Genomic DNA, 22,951 nt, shown 5'->3' with positions numbered 1-22,951 from the left:
ATGGTTAGAAAGATGGGTATAAACTGGATGCCCTGATGCTGTGTTCAATAAAGTTTTATTTTGGCATCTGGAACTCTGCTTCTTGAGCTTTATTGACAAATTTGAGAAGACCATCGTTTAATTCCACAACACTATCTATCTATCTATCTATCTATCTATCTATCTATCTATCTATCTATCTATCTATCTATCTATCTATCTATCTATCTATCGTGAAGTAAAGAACAATGTGGTGCATCTTCAGAAGATAAACCGGACAAAACAGTTTCTTAACAACTACTCCAATCAACACCGCAACATCACCTGCCCGCTACCCACTGTGGCTGAGGTTAAGAAAAATAACGGATTGGTGGAATGAGCTGTCAATCATGACCATTCCTCTAGTTTATCCTCCTATTGGTCGAACGTTTGTCAATCACATGAGGTCCGCTGACGTTAGAACATGGCACTATGGTTCATTTTGAACGAGACCGTCAAATAATCGGAAAACAGATGGCAATTATGAATTGATTTTCAACGCGTATTTATTATAATCAGACAGTTTATGATTATTTATACCAGCATTTCTATTAAATTACAGACGAGGTAGTAGGCGGGACTTGGGCGGGGCTTTGTCTTGTAGGCGTCGACCGCAGCTCTCCTTGAGGAAGCTCGCACTGACGACTCATATTTTCCTCTAAATGAGCATCCACAACCAATATGTCCAATATGGTTCCGTATTCATTTCCCGACTTACCGTAGTGGTCCAACGGCTTCGTACAGAAAAGGATTGCCGATAGCTGCCGGTTTTGTGACCGATCATCTTTAATATGGCAAGATCGCAGGAGCCGCTTGAGTAATGAGAGCGAAATTCAGGTGGGCATTGCTCTATGCATTTTCCATCAATGACAGTGTGTGGTCGCTGGACCAATATGTGTGCACTCATCCATTTGTGTACAACGTTTATATTACCATGTTAATCAGGATTATATGACAGGGAGGCAGTCTAGGACAAAGCGGGGAAATTCCAGCGCATCATGCTCCCATCTCTCTGGACCAGCGGCGGTGATTTGTCTGCTTGCCCATCTGCTAGTTGCCATGGGGAAAAAATCATCATCCACACCCTTATTATTTTACACGGAAACAGATGTGATTATGACCCAATTTAAGGCACCAAAATACACCGTGCGTTTAAATACCACTGTGCTCTGAATTCAACGCAGCCTTCCTCCATTGCAAAGGCTTTTGCATTTAATGCCATAACGCTGCACAATAAAACAGCCATATCACTAAACTCACCTCCGCAAAAAAGCAAATGTAATATGTTGCTAATAATGGATTCGTAACACCTATAGTAAGAACTGGCATCCCCCCTGGTGGTGCTTTTGCATGAGGGTTTGCTGAGTCCAGACTACAGGCTTTATTGTACATAGTAGCCTATAAGAGTCCGCATCATACACGTTGAAACAACGGTTATTGCTAATTTAGGCCTTTTTGGTCTTCTAGCTTCTTGAAAGACCTGAATGGCCTGTTATGGCTTCGTGTTATTTTCAATGTCGCGATATTAAAGCTTAAACATGCATCAGACTGTCATGGCTGTTATGCACAATTCTTTTTTGTCATTTGTCACACTGCGTTTTGTTGACATTTTGGGCCAACCAAAGGAAAATATGTCTTGGTGAGCTGTTATGGTCTTTCATTTTGGTTTGTTGTGAATCACAGTTTAAGAGATTAATTATGTTGCTCTTGCCTGAGCTTACTAATGATTAAGGGCAGTCTGATTATATGTTTTGGTAGGGAGGAGAGTTTGTTTGACTCTGTATTTAATGAATAGACTGTGGTTTTGCTACCAGCTAAGAAAAAAAAAGGTGTGTGGGATCCCATGCTGAAGTTTTATTTATTCCTTTTTCTAATTATTTACTTGTGTCTAAAATAAGTGGATATGGTGACCATTCTTTGAAAATGATGTCATTGCAGTTGACGATTTGGCTGGTGTTAAATTGGAGCTTTATTGCTTAAAGGGATAGTTCACCCAAAAATTTAAATTCTGTCTTCATTTATGTCTTTTCATGTCATTCCAAACCTGTAGGACCAAACCTGTCTTCTGTGGAACATAAAATAATATAAATTGAAGAATATTGGTAACCAAAGAGTTTCGGTTCCTGTTGATTTCAATTATACAAACAAAAAAATAGATGTCAAAGGGAACTGAAATCATTTGGTTGCTATCATTCTTCAAAATATCATCTATTATGTTCCACAGAAAGAAAGTGATATGGGTTTGGAATGACATGAGGCAGAGTAACTTATGACAGCATTTTTATTTCTGGATGGACTATCCCTTTAACACTTTAATGTATCCATTTGTATTGGAATGTGATGTTATGCTCCATTCCCGACATTATCAAGGTCACAAAATCTGTGTGAGCAAAATTTCTTAACCACTGTAACAACAGCCAGGCCTGCTGAGGTAATATTGACCTCATGATTGGGCCTAATATGCCGAAAAGGCCTCTGTTAATCTTATCTCATCACGTTCATTTATGAGTTATTTAAACAACAGTCTATATTTTCAGTTCAAAACTGCAAAATTTCACACACTTTTTGCATAACTGGTTGTTACTATTGGTCGTTTAACATTTCTATCCTAAAACAGTTGTCAAATAAAATATTTACATACTTACATCTTACCTCACATTCCCTTTAGAACTGAAGCCTCACATCTCAAACATTTTGACTTGACAAGCACAGTTAAGACAGTTACATTATGTCTGTGGTAGATACAGCCCTGCTCTTCGTACACAATCTGACAGGTGTGAACATCTGAGAAGATTGTGATTTGCTTAAGGTTCCAGCCAACATTTGCTATACTGTTTAGGACTCAGGCTAGCGTGGTAGATAGTACTGTCAAGAAAAAAAACAAGAGATTACCTGGAAATGCATATGATCTCTCCGGGTTCAAGTGTAGGCTGGTTAGCCCATATTGGAAGTTGTCTTTACTGCACCATTCTGTGGAAAAATGGTGCTTTTCTCTTTTGGCCGCCATTGAAAATCAGTATTCTAAGGCAATAGATAGAAATAGATACATTACAAGTATTTGTATATTTGTATTTTTGCCTTTCTGCTGGTGTCGTGTTTCTACTGAGTAATTAGTCCAATGGCATTCACAGCTTGGGTGATTGCTGCACAATTTTCTAGAATTTGGCGCCCATGAGCAAAGACGGCACATACTTCCACTTGGTTCTGCACCATCTAGGAAATATGGAATATTAACAGATTTCTCCATGTAACTTAAAACTAGTTGGATTTGCAATTGTATAAATAAATAGTGGACATTGTTTTTGTTCTAAGGGCTGCACTTTAGTCTTTCTTTTTTTAAATTACGTCAAAATAAACATATTTACAGGTGTGGTAGATTGGTCATGTGAACTGTGAATGTTTAACTGATAGGATTACTGTAGTGTTTTCATCAGGACAAACAAGCCGTTATGTAGTTCACATGCCCAAGAGAGCCAGAGAGAAAGCCATTATCTGCCCTCTGCAACCTCTTTTACTCGCTGTATCTCTCTTTTCCTTTCTGTATCTGTGTTTAAGTGTTCTGGCATTGTCATACTCTCTCTCGGTTTATAGCTGCTGGCTAACTCCACGTCATCATTTCAAACAGCACAAGAATCTGAAGGCTGGGCTAACCCTGCATGTGTTTTGAACATTTTGTGTATGTCCAATAGAGAGACAATGTCTTTGCTTCAGAGCAGCTGTGGCTCCTCAGCCATGACAATCAACGGACCTGTACTTACGTTTTCCTGCTTCCTTCTGAGTCTCTGTTCGGCTGCTGCTGTTTGTTGGGTTTTACTTAGTCATACTAATTTAAATTCACTGCAGCTGCTCTTAGTTCACAACAGATGTCTTATTCTTTTTCTGCCCTCTAAATTGTTTATTAACCTCATTTCATTTTCTGTGTCATAGCCTAATGCTTTTTTTTCTGTTACTATGACTGTGGTTGTTTTCATTGTTGTGGTAGATTTTATTTTGCATGTTTTATCTCCCCAAACCAGATCAGCACAAGCCCTGCCCACTGAGATTCTATAAAGTCCATTGATCATTTCAATTACTGTGCTGATTGCTTCTCTGTGCTAAATCAATGAAGTTTTCAGGACAGGTGACTGTGTGTTGATTTGACCAGCGAAATAGGTTGTGTGTTGGGGTTTGTGCTTAACTGGTTTGAAATCATGCCATTTATACATTTAGCATAATTACAAATGAGGAACTTTTTATTGTATTTTAATAATTTACTGTATTGTAAATTACAGTATATTTCCTCTTCATAGCCATTTGTATTAATATGGCAAAAGGCAAATTTCTACACTGTTTGAAGTTTAGTGAACATGGCAGTTATATTGTGAATTATTAAGTGCTGTAAATGAATTTCATTATAACTGGAGATTTTGAATTTTTGGAGAATATTTGTAGCACATTTGAGCTATTATTAGGGAAAATGTGATTGATGACCCCTTTAATTGTTCTTACGACAGTTCAACTCATTTTTACTCTTTTATATGTCTTTGTGTTCATGTCAGTCCTTATGAAGTGTCGACTGTCCACTTGACACACTGAAAAAAACAATTGGTGTACAAACAGTTTGCACTCAGAAGTTGCTTGTAAATTTGACAACTGAGTACAAAGAAATGGCAAGTAACACATTAAATTGAGTGGGACGTTTTCAAAGACTGAAATAGGATTTTCTTGTAAAACATATTTCAATAATCTGCAATAATACAAGTTTGAAAAATCATTTTACAGTGCCCTTGGGTACATTTTGTCTTCTAACTTTATATTTAGTGTTTCAGTATAACAACTTGATGAGTGATAATAAACTGCATTTGAAATAATGAACAAGCACACCTGCCCTTGAAAAGCTATGGTCGTGGTTAAGTCATTACTTTCATAAGGTCAATTTAGAATATATGCTAATAATACTACCTTATAATAACTAATGTATACATGGCTGGCTCCTGGGAGTAACAATTTTATTAGGGTCTCTGAATATGAATAATCTGTTTTCTCATTTTGTGGACCGATGTGCCAAGCTAGCCCTCATGATCTTTTTGGTCTTACCTGGTAAGCCATTAGTTATGTTTATGCAATATTGTCCCTCCTTGTTTTCTCAAACCACTTAATGCAATGAAACATTCGTGCAACAGAGCAGACATGTAATGCAATTCTTCCTCCAATTATTCCAGTGATCGATCATTTTATGCCTAGATTAACTGATCATATTGATGATCATATTTAAGATACTTGATTGTTCACCCTAAATTACCATGTCAGCTCTTCAGTCAAGTCTGTGAGTGAGTCATTAGCTGTCTTTGTGAAGGGCAGTTATGGTGAAGAGGGTGTGTTCTTGTGTGTCTCTACGAGCTCAATGATCGGGGAATGTCACACAGGGCAGAGGAGCTCCATGATGAAGTTAAAGCTATTGTGTGATGTTTGAGTCATACAGAACAAGTGGTCCACGCCTATGATGCATGTCGCGGTTTGTTCTAAGATGTCTTTGTTTAGAGCTGCGTGTGTGTCTTTGTGTATTTAGGTGTGTTTTTGTGTGTGTGTGTGTGTGTGTGTGTGTGTGTATGTCTGCCTGCCTGTGTTGCTGATCATCTTAACTTTAAGTTGACACAGAATATTTTGATTTCCAGTTTTTACACATTTCATTCCATTTAGAAATGTAGCAAAATTATGTTGACAAGTATGTTAAAGGGGTCATGAACTGAGAATCCAAAATTCTCTTAATCTTTTGACATACCAGAGGTCACTGTACTATAAAAACATCCTGTAAGTTTCAGAACTCAAAACTTTCTCGTTAGTCTAAAAACAGCTTATATTGAAGCCAGTCTGCCAAAATGACATCTCGTGGAATATACCACTCTATGATGTAATTGTGTGAATAAGCACCGCCTCCACAGAAGAAGATCAACGCCTGCTTCTACAGCGCTGCCTGTTTAGCCCCGCCCAGCCATTTGCGCATGTTGTGTTTACGAGAGAGGCGAACGTGCAGGTCTACACAGAAACCAAAAAATAAAACAAGACGCTGTGCAGTGCCAAGTTGTGGGAAAAAAAAGTTGTGGTCTTTGCATTGCCTTCCTTCTGATCCCAACTTTAGAAGGAGTGGATGAACTTTATATTTAATAAGGTGACCAGACGTGCCACTTCCCAGGGACACGTTTTGCCCAGGATTTCTAAATTGCCTAAAATAACGATCAAAGTATTGCAAGAGTGATTCGAAAGCATAAGGAGCCGTCTGTTCTGCTCTCTTTCGCTCTCATGGTACTTTGATGTCATACAATGATCAATCCGTGCAGCGTAAACAGCTAAAACCTGGTTATTTTAGGCAATTTAGGAATCCTGGGCACTGTCTGGTCACGTTATTTTTAATGAAGTTTCAAGCTGTGTGAGTAAGTACTTGGTCACTTCATTTTACCATGGATTCGTTTACAAACAAGGCACAATTCAACAAAGGATTTTCAGAAAGATTGAAACTGAAAGACAATGCTGTGCTGGCTATATTGGACCCGACACTAATGTCGCACCACACAAGTGTGAGTAACTGTTTTTATCAGGTGACCATTATTGCTTTTTATGTTAAACAGATTGTTTTATATGAGTATTTGTGCGTTTTTAACCTAAATCACAGCAGCGTCCATCTGTGAATGACTAAAGCTGTCAAAGTGTTAGCCAATCATAGCAGTGGGCATTTACTTCCGAGTCTACAAAAACAGGACAGAAAATGACCTTTTACTTTTAAATTATGTTTTTTGATGTAAAAATCTTGATAGCATTATAAGTGGACCTCAGAAAACAGTTCAATGGCTCGTGACATCACATATTATTCTGCATAACTCTCATGTTGCCTGCCATGTTGAGATCACATGGTCTGCCGAATGTACACTAATTATCTTTTTTTTTTTTTTTTTGAGTAAATTAATCATGGGTGATAAATGTATTTCTGCTTTGGCATTGGAAACAGAATACTGTTGTTGTTGTTGTTTTACGCTGCATCCACACTAATAGGTGTCAGTATAGAGTGCTGAAATAAAATGTATATTTATAGCAATTCCTTCAAGTACAAGCACTTATGCTCCCCATGGCTGCATTGATCAAAAATGCAGTACCATCGTGAAATATAACAGTTTAATTTAAGTCTTGCCTGTTTTAAAATATTTTAAAATCTAATTGATTCCTGTGATGAAAGCTGAATTTTCAGAATCATTACTCCAGTCTTTAGTGTCACATGATCCTTCAGAAATCTTACTAATATGCTGATTTTCTGCTCAAGAAACATTTCTTATATTGTGCTGCTTAATATTTTTGTGAAAATCACAATACATTTTTCAGGATTCTTTAATGAATAGAAAATGAAAAAGAATAGCACTTAGCCTACTTGAAACATGCTTTTGTAACAGTCCTATTGATCAATGTAATGGACCCTTGAATAAAAGTATTCTTTAAACGGTAGTGAACGTTGTCTTTGAATGGTGGTGTATATATTAAATAATGTTCCCCAACATTACACTAAATAATGTTCCCCAGCCACAGGAATGAAGAAAAGCAAATTGTGCATGGTGTTAAATGTTGTCAATGAAGAATGTAGGTGATTGTACAGACAGCAAGATTGAGGTTTGGGGGTTTGGGTTTGAATGCGTGTGGGGGAAGGGAGTGTGTGATTGACACTGTGCTAAGAGCTACAATAACCACACTTATGCTGCTCATCAGGAGAAGAAAGAGACAGATGCAGCAAACACAGTGCTGTTATTGTATTCAATGACTACACACACACACACACACACACACACACACACACACACAGTTTTTCTGTGCCATTACCAAGATGATAAGGCCTTTGCATCTCTCATATTATTTCTATTTCCGGTGTCCATTTATTTGAAACTTTCTGAGAGTGAAGTTATATGCTTCAACTGCATTTGATCTTAGGTTTTACAGTGGCAGTGAATTAGTCATATTTTAATGCTGTTTTGACAAACCATGAAATCTGAGGTTCTCATAGCAATGACTTTGAATAAGGGAGATTGTTGTGGCTTGCTGTAGATCTGCATTGTGGTTGTGCTACACAGACACTGCATTTTTCTCTTTGGTTGAGAGTGCAATTTTTGCGACACTACCGGCACCGAAAGGAAATGCAACAGCAAAGACACAAATCTTTTTTTTTGTTGTTGTTTATTTTATCATCAAATAAAAAATAAATAAAAAAAAACACACACTTCAGATTTAAAATGAAAACTAATCAAAAAATCATAATAGTGATGATGGCAATATTCTATTCTGATGTGGATAAAGATCTTGCATCATCAGTTTCATTAAAGGTCATTTTCAAACCACATTTTTTTGACTGTCTCTCCATTCCCGCTGCCTATACAGAGATTACTGCTAGGTTCAGGACGTTGCTGTTGTGTTTGGTTGTGGCTGCACTGCGTCGACTAACCGGAGATGAGAGTGTGTTTGTGTTTGTGTGTGTGCTTCTTGGTCAAGGGGGATTGGATTCATGCGCTTGTTAATGGTTCTTTTGATTGGACTGCTTCTCTAATATGAATGCTGTCATTGTCCACAGTGTGTGTTTACGTTGTTTAAAAAGGTTTCATCTTGTACTTTATTTTTAACTGTGGGTTATCTTTCTGTTTCTGTTGCATTCTCCCTCATGGAAGAATGAGTGGTTTAATGTGTGCATGTGTTAGAGGTAGATGTCTATGCCTGTGGCATGTTTTGGACATTTGCATTTTACATTTACATTTATGCTATTGGAAGACTTTTATCTAAAGTGACTTGCAGTGCATTCGAGGTATCCAGTTTTTTGCATCAAGTATTTGTAGGAATCAAAGGTCACACTATATTTTAAGGTCCAATTCTCGATATTAACTAACTATTATCTAAGACTTTTGCCTGAATAAACTCGTAATTACTGTTTATAAGTAGTTACTAAAATAGTTTAGTTATTGGGTAGGATTAGGTATGTAGAATATGGTCATGCAGAATATGTGCTTTATAAGTACTAATAAACAGCCTATGTCCTAGTAATAAACCTAGTTAATAGTGAGAAATTGGTCCCTAACTAAAGAATTACCAAACTATAGGAATAGTGGTGTCACCCCATAGATTGCATTGGGGTTTTGTGGTCATGGTTTCGGTACGGTTCTTAGCGTATTTATAAATGCTTAAAAAGTTTAGTCTATTTGTTAACACTGCTGCCGGCCCTTCAAATGTGTACCAGTACACGTGGAGATTCAAACATCATCTGTTGTGCTATGTTCCTGTAGTCGACTGCGCCATCTAGCGGTTTGGCTGTGAGCTTGCAGAACGCCACACAGATGCAGACACATCACTCTAAATGTGTATTTGATGCTTGGTTTTCTTCGCCAAAACAGGTCTTCCACATGCATTGTTAGATTGAGATTAATCATGGTACAAATGCGAACCGAAGGTGGCGAGTATGGTTCTCTTCTTCTTCTTTTTATTTAACCAAGAACCATTACATTACAGCTTAGTGGCATCATTTTAAAAGATAAACTACCGTTGAAAAATTTGGGGCCTTTTGAGATTTTTTATTTATTTTTATATATAGAAAGAAAGTAATACTTTTATTCAGAAGGAAAACATTAAATTGATCAAAGTGACAAAAAAGACATTTAACGTTACAAAAGATTTCTGTTTCAAACAAATGCTGTTTACAGAAATCCTGAAAGAGTTTATCACATTTTTTCCACAAAAATCTATTAAGCAGCACAACTGTTTTCTATAGTAATAATAAGAAATGTCTCTTGAGCAGCAAATCGGCATATTAGAATGATTTCTGAAGGATCATGTGACACTGAAGACTAGAGGAGTCGCTGTAGTAAAGAAAAATCAGCTTTGCCATCACAGAAATAAATGACATTTTAAAAGACACATTTTAAATTCTAATAATATTTCACAATTTTACAGTTTTACTGTGTTTTGATTAAATAAATATAGCCTTCCTGAGTATAAGAGACTTGAAATTTAAAAAAAATCATACCAACCCCAGACTTTTGAACGCTTTAGAGTTTTTTAGGCACTTAGTAAAAGGTTAACAAAATCCACAATAAAAACTGTCTACCAAAAGATCAGTATTTGTTCAGTATATACAGTCATTGCCAAAAATATCGGCACCCTTGGTAAATATGATCAAAGAAGGCTGTGAAAATGAATCTGCATTGTTAATCCTTTTGATCTTTTATTAAGAAAATTGACAAAAATCTAACCTTTCATTGGAGAATAAGAATTTAAGATGGGGGGGGGAAATATCATTATGAAATAAATGTTTTTCTCTAATACACATTGGCCACAATTAATGGCACCCTTTTATTCAATACTTTTGAAACCTCCATTTGCCAGTTTAACAGCTCTAAATTTTCTCCTATAATGCCTGATGAGGTTAGAGAACACCTGACAAGAGATCAGAGACCATTCCTTCATCCAGAATCACTCCAGACCCTTTAGATACCCAGCTCCATGTTGATACTTCTTCTCTTCAGTTCACCACTCATTTTCTACAGGGTTCAGGTCAGAGGACTGGAATAGCCAGCAAAAGTTTGGTTTTGTGCTCAGTGACCCATTTTTGTGTTGTTTTTGAGGTTTGTGTTTGGATTATTGTGCGGTTGAAAGATCCAAACATGGCCCATTATAAGATTTCTAACAGAGTCAGTCACTTATTGATTTTTTAATCTGTTGGGATTTGATAGAATCCATGATGCCATGTGTCTAAACAAGATGTCCAGGACCTCCAGCAGAAATATAGGCCCACAACATCAAAAATACAGCAGTATATTTTATTGCACACATGGGGTACTTTTTATCTCTGTGTTCACCAAACCCATCTTGAGTGTTTGCTGTTAAAAAACTCATTTTTTATTTTCAACTGACCATAGAAGCCAGTCCCATTTGAAGTTCCAGTCGTGTCTGATAACTGAATATGCTGGAGTTTGTTTTTGGATGAATGAGGAGAATTTTTCTTGAAACCCTCCCAAACAACATGTGGTGATGTAGGTGCTGTTTGACAATTGTTTTTAAGGTTTTCTGACTCCGAGACTCAACTATTTTCTGCAATTCTCCAGCTGTGGTCCTTGGAGAGTCTTTAGCCACTCAAACTCTCCTTCTCACCGTGCATTAGGACGATATAGACACACGTCCTCTTCCAGGCAGTTTCGTAACATTTTATGTTGATTGGAAATTCTTAATTATTGCCCTGATGGTGGAAATGGGAATTTTCACTGCTCTAGCTCTTTTCTTAAAGCCACTTCACTAATTTGTGAAGCTCAATTATCTTTTGCTGCACATCAGAAATATACAGTATTCTTTGGTTTTTCTCATTGTGATGGATGATTAAGGGAATTTGGGCTTTGTTTTCCCTCCTATTTATATTTCTGTGAAACAGGAAGCCATGGCTGGATAATTTCATATTCATAATTACCCTGGAGTGCTCAAACTTGTGAATATGAATGATAATATACTTCAGAGATATTTTACTCATAAGAATTTCTAGGGGTGCCGATAATTGTGTCCAACGTGTATTTGAGAAAAATATTTATTTCATAATGATATTTCCCCTCATTTTAAATTCTTATTATCCAATGAAAAGTTATATTTTTGTGAATTTTTTTAATAAAAGATCAAAAGGATTAACAATGCAGATTAATTTTCACAGCCTTCTTTGATCATATTTACCAAGGGTGCCGATATTTTTGACCATGACTAAGCATTTTCTGCTATTCCAGTGGTTTCTGTATAACTGTCACAGCATTAGCTTATTGTATATTTTTCTCTGTCAGTCTATTATTCTGTTATGGTCTGTTATGGTTTCAGATAACCCTGCCCCTAAATGTCACATAAAAACAAAATGAGCTGTGGTTTTTTTCCTGTCTAGTTGGCAGTTGTTGGCCAGAATAAGTTTCGTTGTAGACCAGTTACTGATTAGTCAGATGCCTGACTATGTGAAACTACAGAAACAGGGTTTATTTCTGTTCCAAACCCAAACAGGGCTTACCAAGCTCTGAATTTGAATGTACCTTTGAGAAAACACCACATTTGTCTTTAGTAGTTTAGTAATGTGTGTATGAACGCATGAGTGTTTGTCTATTTCTCTGTCATCCGCCCATTACTCTATACTCTAAATATAATGCACATTCCATCTCTCTCTTTAATGTCTTAGGTTGTGGTTTAGCTGCTCCGTTTGTGTCTGTGGTTTGTTGTAGGATGCACAAATAGCTTGTTGTTGTACACTTACACTTACACAGTTCACATATGCTGTACAGTCATTTTTCTTCTTGGTTGTATTCAAACAGCTTCACAGGTTTGCTTTGCACGTCATCCCCCATTTAAGTATGAGGTGACATAGATGTAAGACTGAAATACACTACACAACTTTTGACCAGATTTTTAAACAGTCTGGACGAATCTGTGCAAGTTGCCAAAGCCAAATTTTAGGCAATTGGAGTGACAGATTTTCTCAGAGAATTTCCTAGAGTATAATGAGCATTTTTTTAATTAATTTTTTTTAGCTGTAGACTATGATTCCGTCAGGAAATCAAACGTGTATTTTGAGCTGATTTTATTTTTGAGATTAATCAGAATAAAACAGAAATTTTGATATGGCTTATTGTGATTATTAGATTGCAAAGACTGCAATTTTAGGGCTGTTACTAATTATTATATTTTCTATTGATTCTTTTTTTCTGGTTATCTAACCATAGGTAAATCTATAAATTATTTCTGATTAGTTGATTAATCCTATGGTTAAATGGGCAATAAATAATAACCGTAACTTCTGCCATTTATTTTTCAATGTTTTATTTGTTTTATTCTTGTTCTCATAAAAATACTTACTTTACAAGTAATAAATTCCCAACATAAAAACATAAAGTTCCTAGAGTTAAGAGGCATTTATTATTAATATGTTTGTCAAATTTGTATGAGCATAAATGTCCAAAATAAATTCAAACCAACAGCAGGTAGTGCCGATTATAATTGGAAATGGACTTGCATTATTTATTCTTATTTATTATTTAAGGTATGTGTTATTTTTACTTACTCAAGTAGCACTTGCTGTTCACAAGTGTTTTCATAGTTAAAACACTTCAGTAAGTTGTACTGTATCATTCAACGTACTTTCTGTGGTTGTTTATTTCACGCTATAGTATTAAAGAGGAGTTTTCAATACTAGACAATATTAGAGCCCTCTCATCATAAACACTGAATTAATTAGTTAATCACAGTCAGTCGCAATCAAAATCTCATTCATCATCCAATTAATTACAAAGCCCTTCAATACATAATCTCACTTCCCTCATTTCCACAGATTAACCCAGTCCTGATATACACGTCTTCAAGGAGGCCTGTTTACGTCCACGGCGCCTAGAACCCTGTAGTATCCTTCCAAGTCCCCGCGTCACTGCTTGACTTTTCCTGTCCTGGGTTCCTCCGTCATGTCAAGCCCTAGCAGCAGCCCAGAGAGAGAGGGAGGGATGGCAGGTTCTGTTCAGCTGGAGGACCTCAACTCGCCTCCCGGACTGGAGACTGACCCTCCATTAGCTGGCAGCCCAGTGCTCAGTCCGGATTCCAGTTCCCATGATGCTGCGCTCTCTGCCCCGGCGGCCTCCCCGGCTGACTCAGAGAACCTCAGTCCAGATGAGCTCGAGCTTCTGGCTAAACTGGAGGAACAGAACAGGTAAAACAAGAGCAACGTACATACAAAACAGTTTGCAGATATTTTTTGGAAGTCAGTAACCAAAACTGTTTCTTCAAAATACATTCTAAATGTTCCACAGAAGAAAAAAAAACTCATACAGGTTTAGAACAACATGAGAGGGAGCAAATGATGACAAAATGTGCATTTTTTGGTGAACTATCCCTTTAAAGATCCCTTTAGAGTTCTCCCAAAAATGAAAAGCAGGCCATTGTTTACTCTTTTTTCTGAATATCCTGGCTGCTCTTTTCTGTATGTGACCCTGGACCACAAAACCAGTCTTAAGTCGCTGGGGTATATTTGTAGCAATAGCCAAAAATACAATGTATGGGTCAAAATTATTGATTTTTCTTTTATGCCAAAAATCATCAGGACATTAAGTAAATTAAGTTAAGTTGGACATTAATTGGACATTAAGTTCCATGAAGATATTTAGTAAGTTTCCTACTGTAAATATATCAAAACTTAATTTTTGATTAGTAATATGCATTGCTAATAACTTAATTTGGACCACTTTAAAGGCGATTTTCTCAATGTTTTGATTTTTTTTTTTGCACCCTCAGATTCCAGATTTTCAAATAATTGTATCTCGGCCAAATATTGTCCGATCCTAACCAACCATACATCAATGGTCAATTTATTCAGCTTTCAGATGATGTATAAATCTCAATTTCGAAGAATTTACCCTTATGACTGGTTTTGTGGTCCAGGGTCACATGTAATGAAAGTGAATGAAGACCAGAATGCCAAGTACCAAAATTACATAATTTTTAATCAAAATGTCATAACTCAATCATCCGGTCAAAGAACAGACTCATCTCTGGTGATGTGTGTTTAGTCCACTTAATCTCCCTGTTTTACAATCGATTGCAAGCTCACATTCATAGCTGCCTCCACCAATCAACAACCAATGGACAGAGTCAAGTCCCCGCCATACATTTTTTATTCTTCAATAATCTATTTCACTCGGATATATGTCATTAGTTGTTCCCACTTTGTTGTTATTCCCTGAAAATCACTGTAGCTCTTGGCATGATCATGAGAGAAGTAGTAATGTCTGGTTCGTTCTCTTAAATCAGATTGTATTTCAATAATTGTTGTTTTAGTTCACAGATCCAGTCTTAATGATTTGTTTATAAATATGATTTATCCGGATTTAAACTTCAATAATCTGGTCTCAGCAGTTAACAGCTCACTGAAAAGGAAGAATGACTACCTAATTTTTTTTTTTTTTAAGTTACTCACACAAAGCTATGACTTCAAAAGAATATGTGTATAGACTTTTCTTGATGCACGTATGGTACCTTTTTGTAATTTCAGAGATTGATAGACCCAGTTCTCAGTGGCGCGGAAACATTTTATAAATCATATTTTGCATTCAAAACATGGTTTCAAACCTGTGAGTATTTGAAACAGCATCAGGGTTAGCAAATGGGTAATTGCACAGAGCAAATGTCAAAGTGCAACACATGTGTCATGCAGACACGCACATAGTGTGTTGCGCTTTGATACTTGACATCCCTCTGAAGGTAGAAACACTTCAACAAAGGGAACACTATGCATGCTTGAGACAAAAAAGCTATGTGTGTGGTTTCTCATTTGACCTGTGAGTGGCAAACTCATAGCAGTTAAGCTTCTCTTCCTGTAACAGCTGATATGTAACAAGCTTTCGCTATTAATCAGTTGTGGTGGTTACCTGGCAACAACAATAACAACAGTTACCATGCTGAATGTAGAACTTTAATGGGCCATTTAAGAGGACCGCAGCTGCACTCGTTGAAATTAGTTAAAACATTCTCTGTGCTTCTGTCAGAGAGATCGCCAAGATTCCTTGAGATTTCACAAAGCATTAATAAGCTATTATTCAGCTGATATAGTCTGGCTGAAATACAGTATTTTGAATTCAAGTGGTGATGGAGTCAACAGGTATAAAGAAGCATTTGTATTGTGTTTAGTGGTCTGTGCCAAGGCAACCATCACTTACTATTACTCATACTTGACTCAGAATTTGAACAAACTTTGTGTCCCACACAGTGCCATGGACATGACATTTGACATACTTTAGAAGTGATCAGACTTACTTTCATTAACGTTTGCCTTTTAACGATAACACAGAGAAAAATATCTTACGCACTAAAGGTCACATTTACAGTTGATTTATGAAATTTTGCAAGCGGAATCAGTTTCAATAGCAATCAGTGCTGTTGGAAATTTTGCGTAAGGGCGCAGCATTTTCCTATGCAGATTTTGCGTCAAGTTCATGTTTTTCATATGATTTTGGTGTGTTGAACAACGGAATGCTGCTTGGTTTCTGTGTGAGCTGTGCTTTATAGCTACATCACAACACTGTTGACAGTGGACAATAGACTGTTTTTGTTGCGGAATTTGACTGAAATCATGCTAATGTGACCATGCTCTTACATTTGAAGGTGGGACCCAAGACATATTCTAGGGGCCAGAATATCACAGAGGCTTTGGGCTGGGTTAAAAAATATTGATTTCTCGATTTTAATCGATTCTCATTCTGAAGTGTCACTGAACATTATTTGTAGTACACATCCCATCCAAAAAAATCGCAATAAGCTCTGTGCTTGGTTACTTTTGAGATGAAACAAAGTCTCAGCTGTCATATTATGTTAATTTTATACATTTTGATGCTCTTTATAAATTTGTGTGGAAGTTTTCTTTAGAAAATGAAAAAAATATTGATTTGTTAAGTTATTTGTTATTGTTGTTATCCCATCCAGCAGATTGTACCCTAAAACTCTATGTTCTTAATCCTAATCACCACCAATATACAGTATGAATGCAGTAATTGCGAATTTTGCATTTAGACAAATTCTCGACTAGAGTAAATTCAAGGACACATTGGTGATAGTTTATACAAAAGATGTATACTACCATTCAAAAGAGTGGGTCAGTATGATTTTTAAAGATCTTTAGATTTTTAAGTCTTATTAAATACATTTATTTGATCAAAAATACAGCGCAAACAGTAATGTTGTGAATTATAACAAAGACTATAGAAACACAATAACGGTTCACTCCTTTATGTCCCGCCTTCTAAATGAAAGAGCCAATTGTTGATTGATAAAGTCATTGCATCACTGCAGCGGCTGTTAGAAACTCCAGTTCCCAGAGAAACCTGAGTCTAGAGCAGCTGATGCACAATTTGCGCATGCGCAATCATAAGTGCGTTGGAATTGCGCATGCGTTTTTTAAACGCTATTTGAGCACAAGAAACAACATTCATGGGGCAGTTCATTTCAGATTTTGTTGCTGATTTGAAATATGTAATTTAATCGTGAGTCCAGCGAGGGGTTTTTGAGATTTCAGGATTCCCCCATTCATTAAGATAGGGCTTGGACTTGTTTGAGCTGCCCGGAGGTGTTGCAAATATGGAGTGAACGAACTTTCCTTGAAAGGGACTTTGATTATAATAAATTATGATGTTGTTATAATTTAAATTAGCTACCTTTCTACTGAATCTTTTTTTTTTTTTTTTATGTACTTCATTGCATTAATGGCAACTTTGCTTTCAATTTCTATTTCAAGCAATTTACTTTCTTACTTTAGCTGTCACTAATCAATTTAATGTCTGAGTAAAAACCATTAATTTCTTACAGACCCTGAACCTTTGAACAATATTATAGGTTTAACCTCCCTTACAGAATCTCTTCCTTTACTTCCTTTTGGGTAGCAGCCCAGATGTTTAACCATTAGGCTGCACTACCATTTGTATACCCTGATCTCTGTGTATTGTGTTGCATTCAGGTTGCTAGAAGCAGATTCCAAATCCATGCGCTCAATGAGTGGATCTCGGAGGAATAGTGGCTCCTCTCTGGTGTCAAGCTCATCTGCATCTTCTAACCTGTCGCATCTGGAAGAAGACACTTGGATCCTGTGGGGACGGATTGTCAATGAATGGGACGAGTGGAGACGAAAGAAAGACAAACTTCTGAAGGTGATTGATTGGTCCTTTTTTCATTCAGAATCTGAATGACAATGTGTTAACCCACATCATAGATGCTAGACAAAAGGATCTGAAACTTGTACATTCATCTCTTATTTTCTGCCTTACCCTCTCTCTATGCGCAGGAGCTAATAAGGAAAGGCATTCCTCATCATTTCCGAGCAATCGTTTGGCAGTTATTATGTAATGCCACTGACATGCCAGTAAAGAATCAGTATTCTGAACTCTTAAAGATGTCCTCACCCTGTGAAAAACTCATACGCAGAGATATTGCCCGCACATATCCAGAGCACGACTTCTTCAAAGGCCAGGACAGCCTGGGACAGGAAGTTCTGTTTAATGTCATGAAGGTGAGAAAGACAGAAATGGGTGCTGGAAGAAATATCAGATAAAGTGGAGACACAATAGAGCAAATAAAAGTAAGAGTGAGTGGTGGTTGACTGAACAAAAACTGAAAAATTTACAAAATGTAATTTTCACACTAATAACGAAAAAAAAAAAAAAAATTTTTTTTAAAGAGTTCACCCAAACAACAAACAAAAAAAACAAAAAAAAAAAGTCAGAATTTAATCAAATGTCATGTCATTCCAAAACTACATGATTTTCTTCCTTCTGTAGAAGAAGAAAATTAGCAAAATGTGGAAGCTGATGTTTTCAGTACAATGAAAATGAGAGGTAAACGAGGAAATAATACAAAATACAAGAAAATTACAAGAATTTGTATTATTATTTGAATATATTTTAAAATGTAATTTATTTTTGTAATGGCAAAGCAAAATTTTTAGAACCCATTACCTCAAAAATGACAAAGAACTATACGCACACGCACACACACACACACACATATATATATATATATATATACTATAATTTTAATCTGAATGGATGTTTCTTGATCTCACAGGCATATTCTCTTGTGGATCGTGAGGTTGGTTATTGTCAGGGCAGTGCCTTCATCGTAGGATTGCTACTTATGCAGGTTTGCTTATTAATGAACTAAAGTAAGAAAAAGAAATGTCTGTTAGCCAAACTTTGCATACACCAAATTCATCATTAATTGCATGTTTGTAGATGCCGGAGGAGGAAGCCTTCTGTGTGTTTGTCAGACTAATGCAGGAGTACAGGCTTAGAGAGTTGTTTAAGCCCAGCATGGCTGAGCTGGGTCTGTGCATCTACCAGTTTGAACACTTGCTACAGGTAAGGAAGAGTACTTTATAGAATCCAGACTAATAAAAATGTGCATATAATGAAAGAAAAAAGGCATAATAGACTGCCTGTTTGATTATGGAGTGTGCTGTGTAAAATTTACTATGAAAAATTTGCTGTTGTAAAGAGAAAGAAGTCTCTTGTGCTCACTAAGACTGCATATATTTGATTTAAAAAAACAGTAAAATTATTACAGTTTAAATGAAGTGTTTACTAATTTAATATATTTAAAATGTAATTTATTTCTATGAAGGCAAAGCCGAATTTTTTGCATCATTGCATCAGCATCAGTTTCTTATATGTTTCATAATGCATGCCAAGATGCCTGGAGTAATGCCATGTTTGTCCACAAGGAGGCAACAGATTTATAGTGTATAGACACAGTCAATAGGCAATCCATTTGCTTCTTCTCAGAAGCATTTTTATCTAATGTCTTTCACAGTATAGTTTTTTTACTGGTATCATGTATTTATCTCTGTTATCAGGAGCAGTTGCCGGAGCTGAACGTTCATTTCCGCTCTCAGAGTTTCCATACGTCTATGTATGCCTCGTCCTGGTTTCTTACACTCTTCCTCACCTTCCTGCCCCTGCCAATAGCTACACGTATCTTTGACATCTTTATGTATGAGGTATGGACACGAGAGACTTTGTGTGTGTTTGCGTGTTGCTGATTTCACTGTATACTTTGGACCAAATGTTCCCGGAAGTTAGCAACATCTGAAAAACTCAAAATTACAAATGGTTGTTTCACTATATGCTAATCAACTTGAATGTGCAAAAAACACATTTTAGTGTACTATAATGAAAATGTAAAATGTTAAGGTTTGTGTGAGGCTAAAGTAAAAGGGTAAAGTCAATATTATGGCAAGAGTAAAGTCAATGGAAAGTCCCCACCGTAATATATAAGCACTATCAAGTGCAGAATTTGTGTGTACTGTATGTGTTGCATGCAGGTTTTCAGTTTTTTCAAAGGTGTGAGTGCATCTAGGGGTTTGTAAGAACTTATCAGAGAAACGAATATACTAGGGTGTGAGCATTTGTTGTAGTTGTTAGTCTGTGATTATATGAATACTGCGTGTTGTGTTCTCAGGGTTTGGAGATCATATTCCGAGTTGGAATAGCAATATTGCAGTACAACCAGACAGACCTCATACAGCTAGACATGGAGGGAATGTCACAGGTTAGAGGAAAATCATCTCTGCTATGTACATCAATATGTTATACATGCAACAACATAAACAACAGCAACACTTGATGTTTGTTTAACAATCTCACCACAGCACTTTCAGAAGGTGATTCCGCATCAATTTGATAGCTGCCCGGATAAGCTGATCCTACGGGCTTATCAAGTCAAATACAATCCCAAGAGAATGAAAAAGTGAGTGATCTGAAAATGTAAATGAGTGATCTGTGAGTAAAAAGTAAAGGGAGATTCACAATAAATAAAAGAAAGTTTAGTGCTTCTCTAGATTCAGTTGTTTTTTCATCCACAGGTTAGAAAAGGAATATACCACTATTAAGAACAAAGAGATGGAGGAACAGATTGAAATTAAGGTCTGTATATGCGTGTTTAGATATAATGGCACATATATTGCTTAAAATCTAGATTTGGTTCAGCTAGTTTGGTGACTAACATGTAAATTTTGTTTGTACGTGCACAAATGGCTTTATCCAGTGATATTTCTCTTGAGCTTCATTAAGGATTAAATTTTACTATAAAAAATATGTATTATTTTAAAATATGTATCTTTGCTGTCGTTAAATGCCCCGTTTGGGTTTGATTTATAATGGGTTTCTCCATCATTTACTTATAGATATTAAAGTATTCAACATTTTTGGTAATTAAAATAAAATAATATAAAAATGTGATTAAAAACATAATTTCATCTTTATATTCCATTTATTTTCTGTTTTAAATCATTTGCTTTTTAAATAAAAAAATATATTTAAAATATTGTTTGCTTTTTCATTTTAACAGAGACTACGTACAGAAAATAGACTACTGAAGCAGAGGATTGAGACACTGGAAAAAGTGAGATGGTTTCTTCAAACCAATATGCATGAACCTAAAATTGAAAACTTTATTAGTTTGTGTTTGAGTAAACAGTGTAAATATCTTTATTATGTGAGTCATGTAAAATTTTAGAGCATGTAGATTTTCAGAGGCTCAGCTGTTTTGCCTCCTTCCTAATGGTACATTTTTTTGAAGTCTCATCTCCTTTGTTTTTATCTGCCTTCCTCTGTTAAAATTACTTCCCCACAATTTTCACCACAAACACACTCTCATTCTGTACTTTTATATGTTTTATACTTTTACAATCCTTCACCGCTTGATTTTTTTTTCCTACCCAACTTTTAAAAATGTTCCATTTTTCTTCTTTTCATGTGTGTCTGTGGTTTTCCACACCTTTTTGCTCATCCATTGTTTCTTTTCTTTTCCCCTGTTCTTTCTGTCCATATTTTCAACCTTTTCTTTCTTCTCTCTGTCCCTTTCTTTCCTTTTTTCTTCCTTTTCTTGTGGTATTGTAGGAGAGTGCTGCATTAGCAGACAGGTTGATTCAGGTACAGTACTGTCAAGCCATCTGCTCACTAATCCCTCCTGCCTTTCCTCCTCCCATTACTCAATCATATGCTTCTTCTCTTCAACCTTCCACGATGCCTCCAATAATCCACTCTTTTTCCTGCCCCTGCACTGCCTCCTCCACAAAATTCTGAGAATGGGCCTGTTGCATGAAAAGTGGTTATTTGTTTTTCTGTTTCTCATCACTGCCTTGACAGCTCATTTGTCTGTATGGCTGTAAAAATGTCTAAGAGGTACTCTAAATGAAAGTTAACCCTGACACTGTCTGCCGGCAGTTTTGCCTTGCATGTGGGATATGGAAGCATAGGTGTGCATCAGGGTTCCGTATTAGGTCAGGTGGCATTTTCGGATTTTATCATGTAATTCATCAAATTCCAAACATCAGTGGGATTCTTTTGATTCTTGATTTGATCAGATTTCTTCTTTGGTTTTATGAAGCAGATTTATCTTTGCATGTAGTCCATCTCATCACTTTGATTGGAATGTCATACTTATCTCCCCTTAACTGCGAGTTAAAAGACAAATCTCCCAAGAAGAAACTTACACTATTTCTCTTCACTTAGGGTCAGGTGACACGAGCCCAGGAGGCAGAGGAGAACTATGTTATTAAGCGTGAACTGGCTGTGGTTCGGCAGCAGTGTTACACAGCCAGTGAGAGTCTGGAGAAGGCGCAGGACACCATACGTGAACTTCAACAACACAAGGTAACAGCAGATGCATAGCTACAAGTTGGTTTTCAGTGCTGAGACTATTTTTGCTGCATTCAGCTGACCTCAGTTGAAAATATTGCTAAAATGCTACACAAACATTTTCATTAAGTCTTTTTAAATATAGACTTTTATGAAACTACATTAAATGACTGGAGTGAACTGATCACCCATCATTTGAAAAAGATGTCTGCCATTGCATGTGGAACATGTGGCACAAAGCCCAACAGACACATAGAAAGAGCACTCTCTGTTCAGCAAGTCTGATTGAATATAGATGATTTGGGCAGTTTACCTAAGTTTTAGAATTTATGGCTGTTATTTAGTGAAATAATCAAGGTAGTAACCCAGTAAGCTCTGAAACACTGTCAGCGTGAAAGCACTGCAAAGTTGGCCTGGTCTCCCGGTTATGCTTTATCACTGCTTATGTGTGCAGTGTGAAACAGACACAACAATCACATCCCTTGACCAAAAACAACAAAACAAGTTTATTTCTAGCTGAAAATCAACTATAGCATCCTTTTCAGGGTACCTCCTTTTAAATTATTATTAAACTGAAAAGTAATACAGCAGTTGATTGAGGAAAAATTCTCTCTTATGAAGTTGCAATGTGAGATCATGCAGTTTACCAGAAAACTGAGCAAAGTCACACGTCATATAAACATGCTTTTATTTTTTGAACCATCTTTATGTTTGCTGTACACATGGCTGCAGGCTGTTCTTAGTCAAAAGATCTGCTT

At 36.5% G+C, this 22,951-nt stretch overlaps 1 protein-coding gene across 7 annotated transcripts in view; it reads left to right on the top strand.

Moving 5' to 3' along the window:
- The first annotated feature begins 635 nt into the window (after positions 1–635).
- evi5l (ecotropic viral integration site 5 like) overlaps positions 636–22,951 on the top strand; it is a 45,997-nt gene continuing 23,681 nt past the window's right edge. For 6 of the 7 annotated variants that reach the window (XR_009270796.1, XR_009270795.1, XM_058773547.1 and 3 more), the window contains exons 1-13: positions 636–855; positions 13,358–13,726; positions 17,519–17,708; positions 17,843–18,067; positions 18,622–18,696; positions 18,789–18,914; positions 19,409–19,552; positions 20,014–20,103; positions 20,204–20,301; positions 20,417–20,477; positions 20,902–20,955; positions 21,453–21,485; positions 22,068–22,208. Coding sequence is in view for 5 of the 7 variants with exons in the window: in XM_058773547.1 (XP_058629530.1) it covers positions 13,485–13,726; positions 17,519–17,708; positions 17,843–18,067; positions 18,622–18,696; positions 18,789–18,914; positions 19,409–19,552; positions 20,014–20,103; positions 20,204–20,301; positions 20,417–20,477; positions 20,902–20,955; positions 21,453–21,485; positions 22,068–22,208 (1,479 nt within the window). In the remaining 2 variants the exon portion in view is untranslated. The remainder of the gene's footprint in view (positions 856–13,357; positions 13,727–17,518; positions 17,709–17,842; positions 18,068–18,621; positions 18,697–18,788; positions 18,915–19,408; positions 19,553–20,013; positions 20,104–20,203; positions 20,302–20,416; positions 20,478–20,901; positions 20,956–21,452; positions 21,486–22,067; positions 22,209–22,951) is intronic. The other variant, XM_058773537.1, reaches the window with a different exon arrangement.

The sequence above is a fragment of the Onychostoma macrolepis genome, chromosome 01 (assembly GCF_012432095.1).
Source record: "Onychostoma macrolepis isolate SWU-2019 chromosome 01, ASM1243209v1, whole genome shotgun sequence".
In the NCBI taxonomy this organism is placed as follows: Eukaryota; Metazoa; Chordata; class Actinopteri; order Cypriniformes; family Cyprinidae; genus Onychostoma; species Onychostoma macrolepis.
This window is presented reverse-complemented; position numbering and strand designations above follow the sequence as displayed.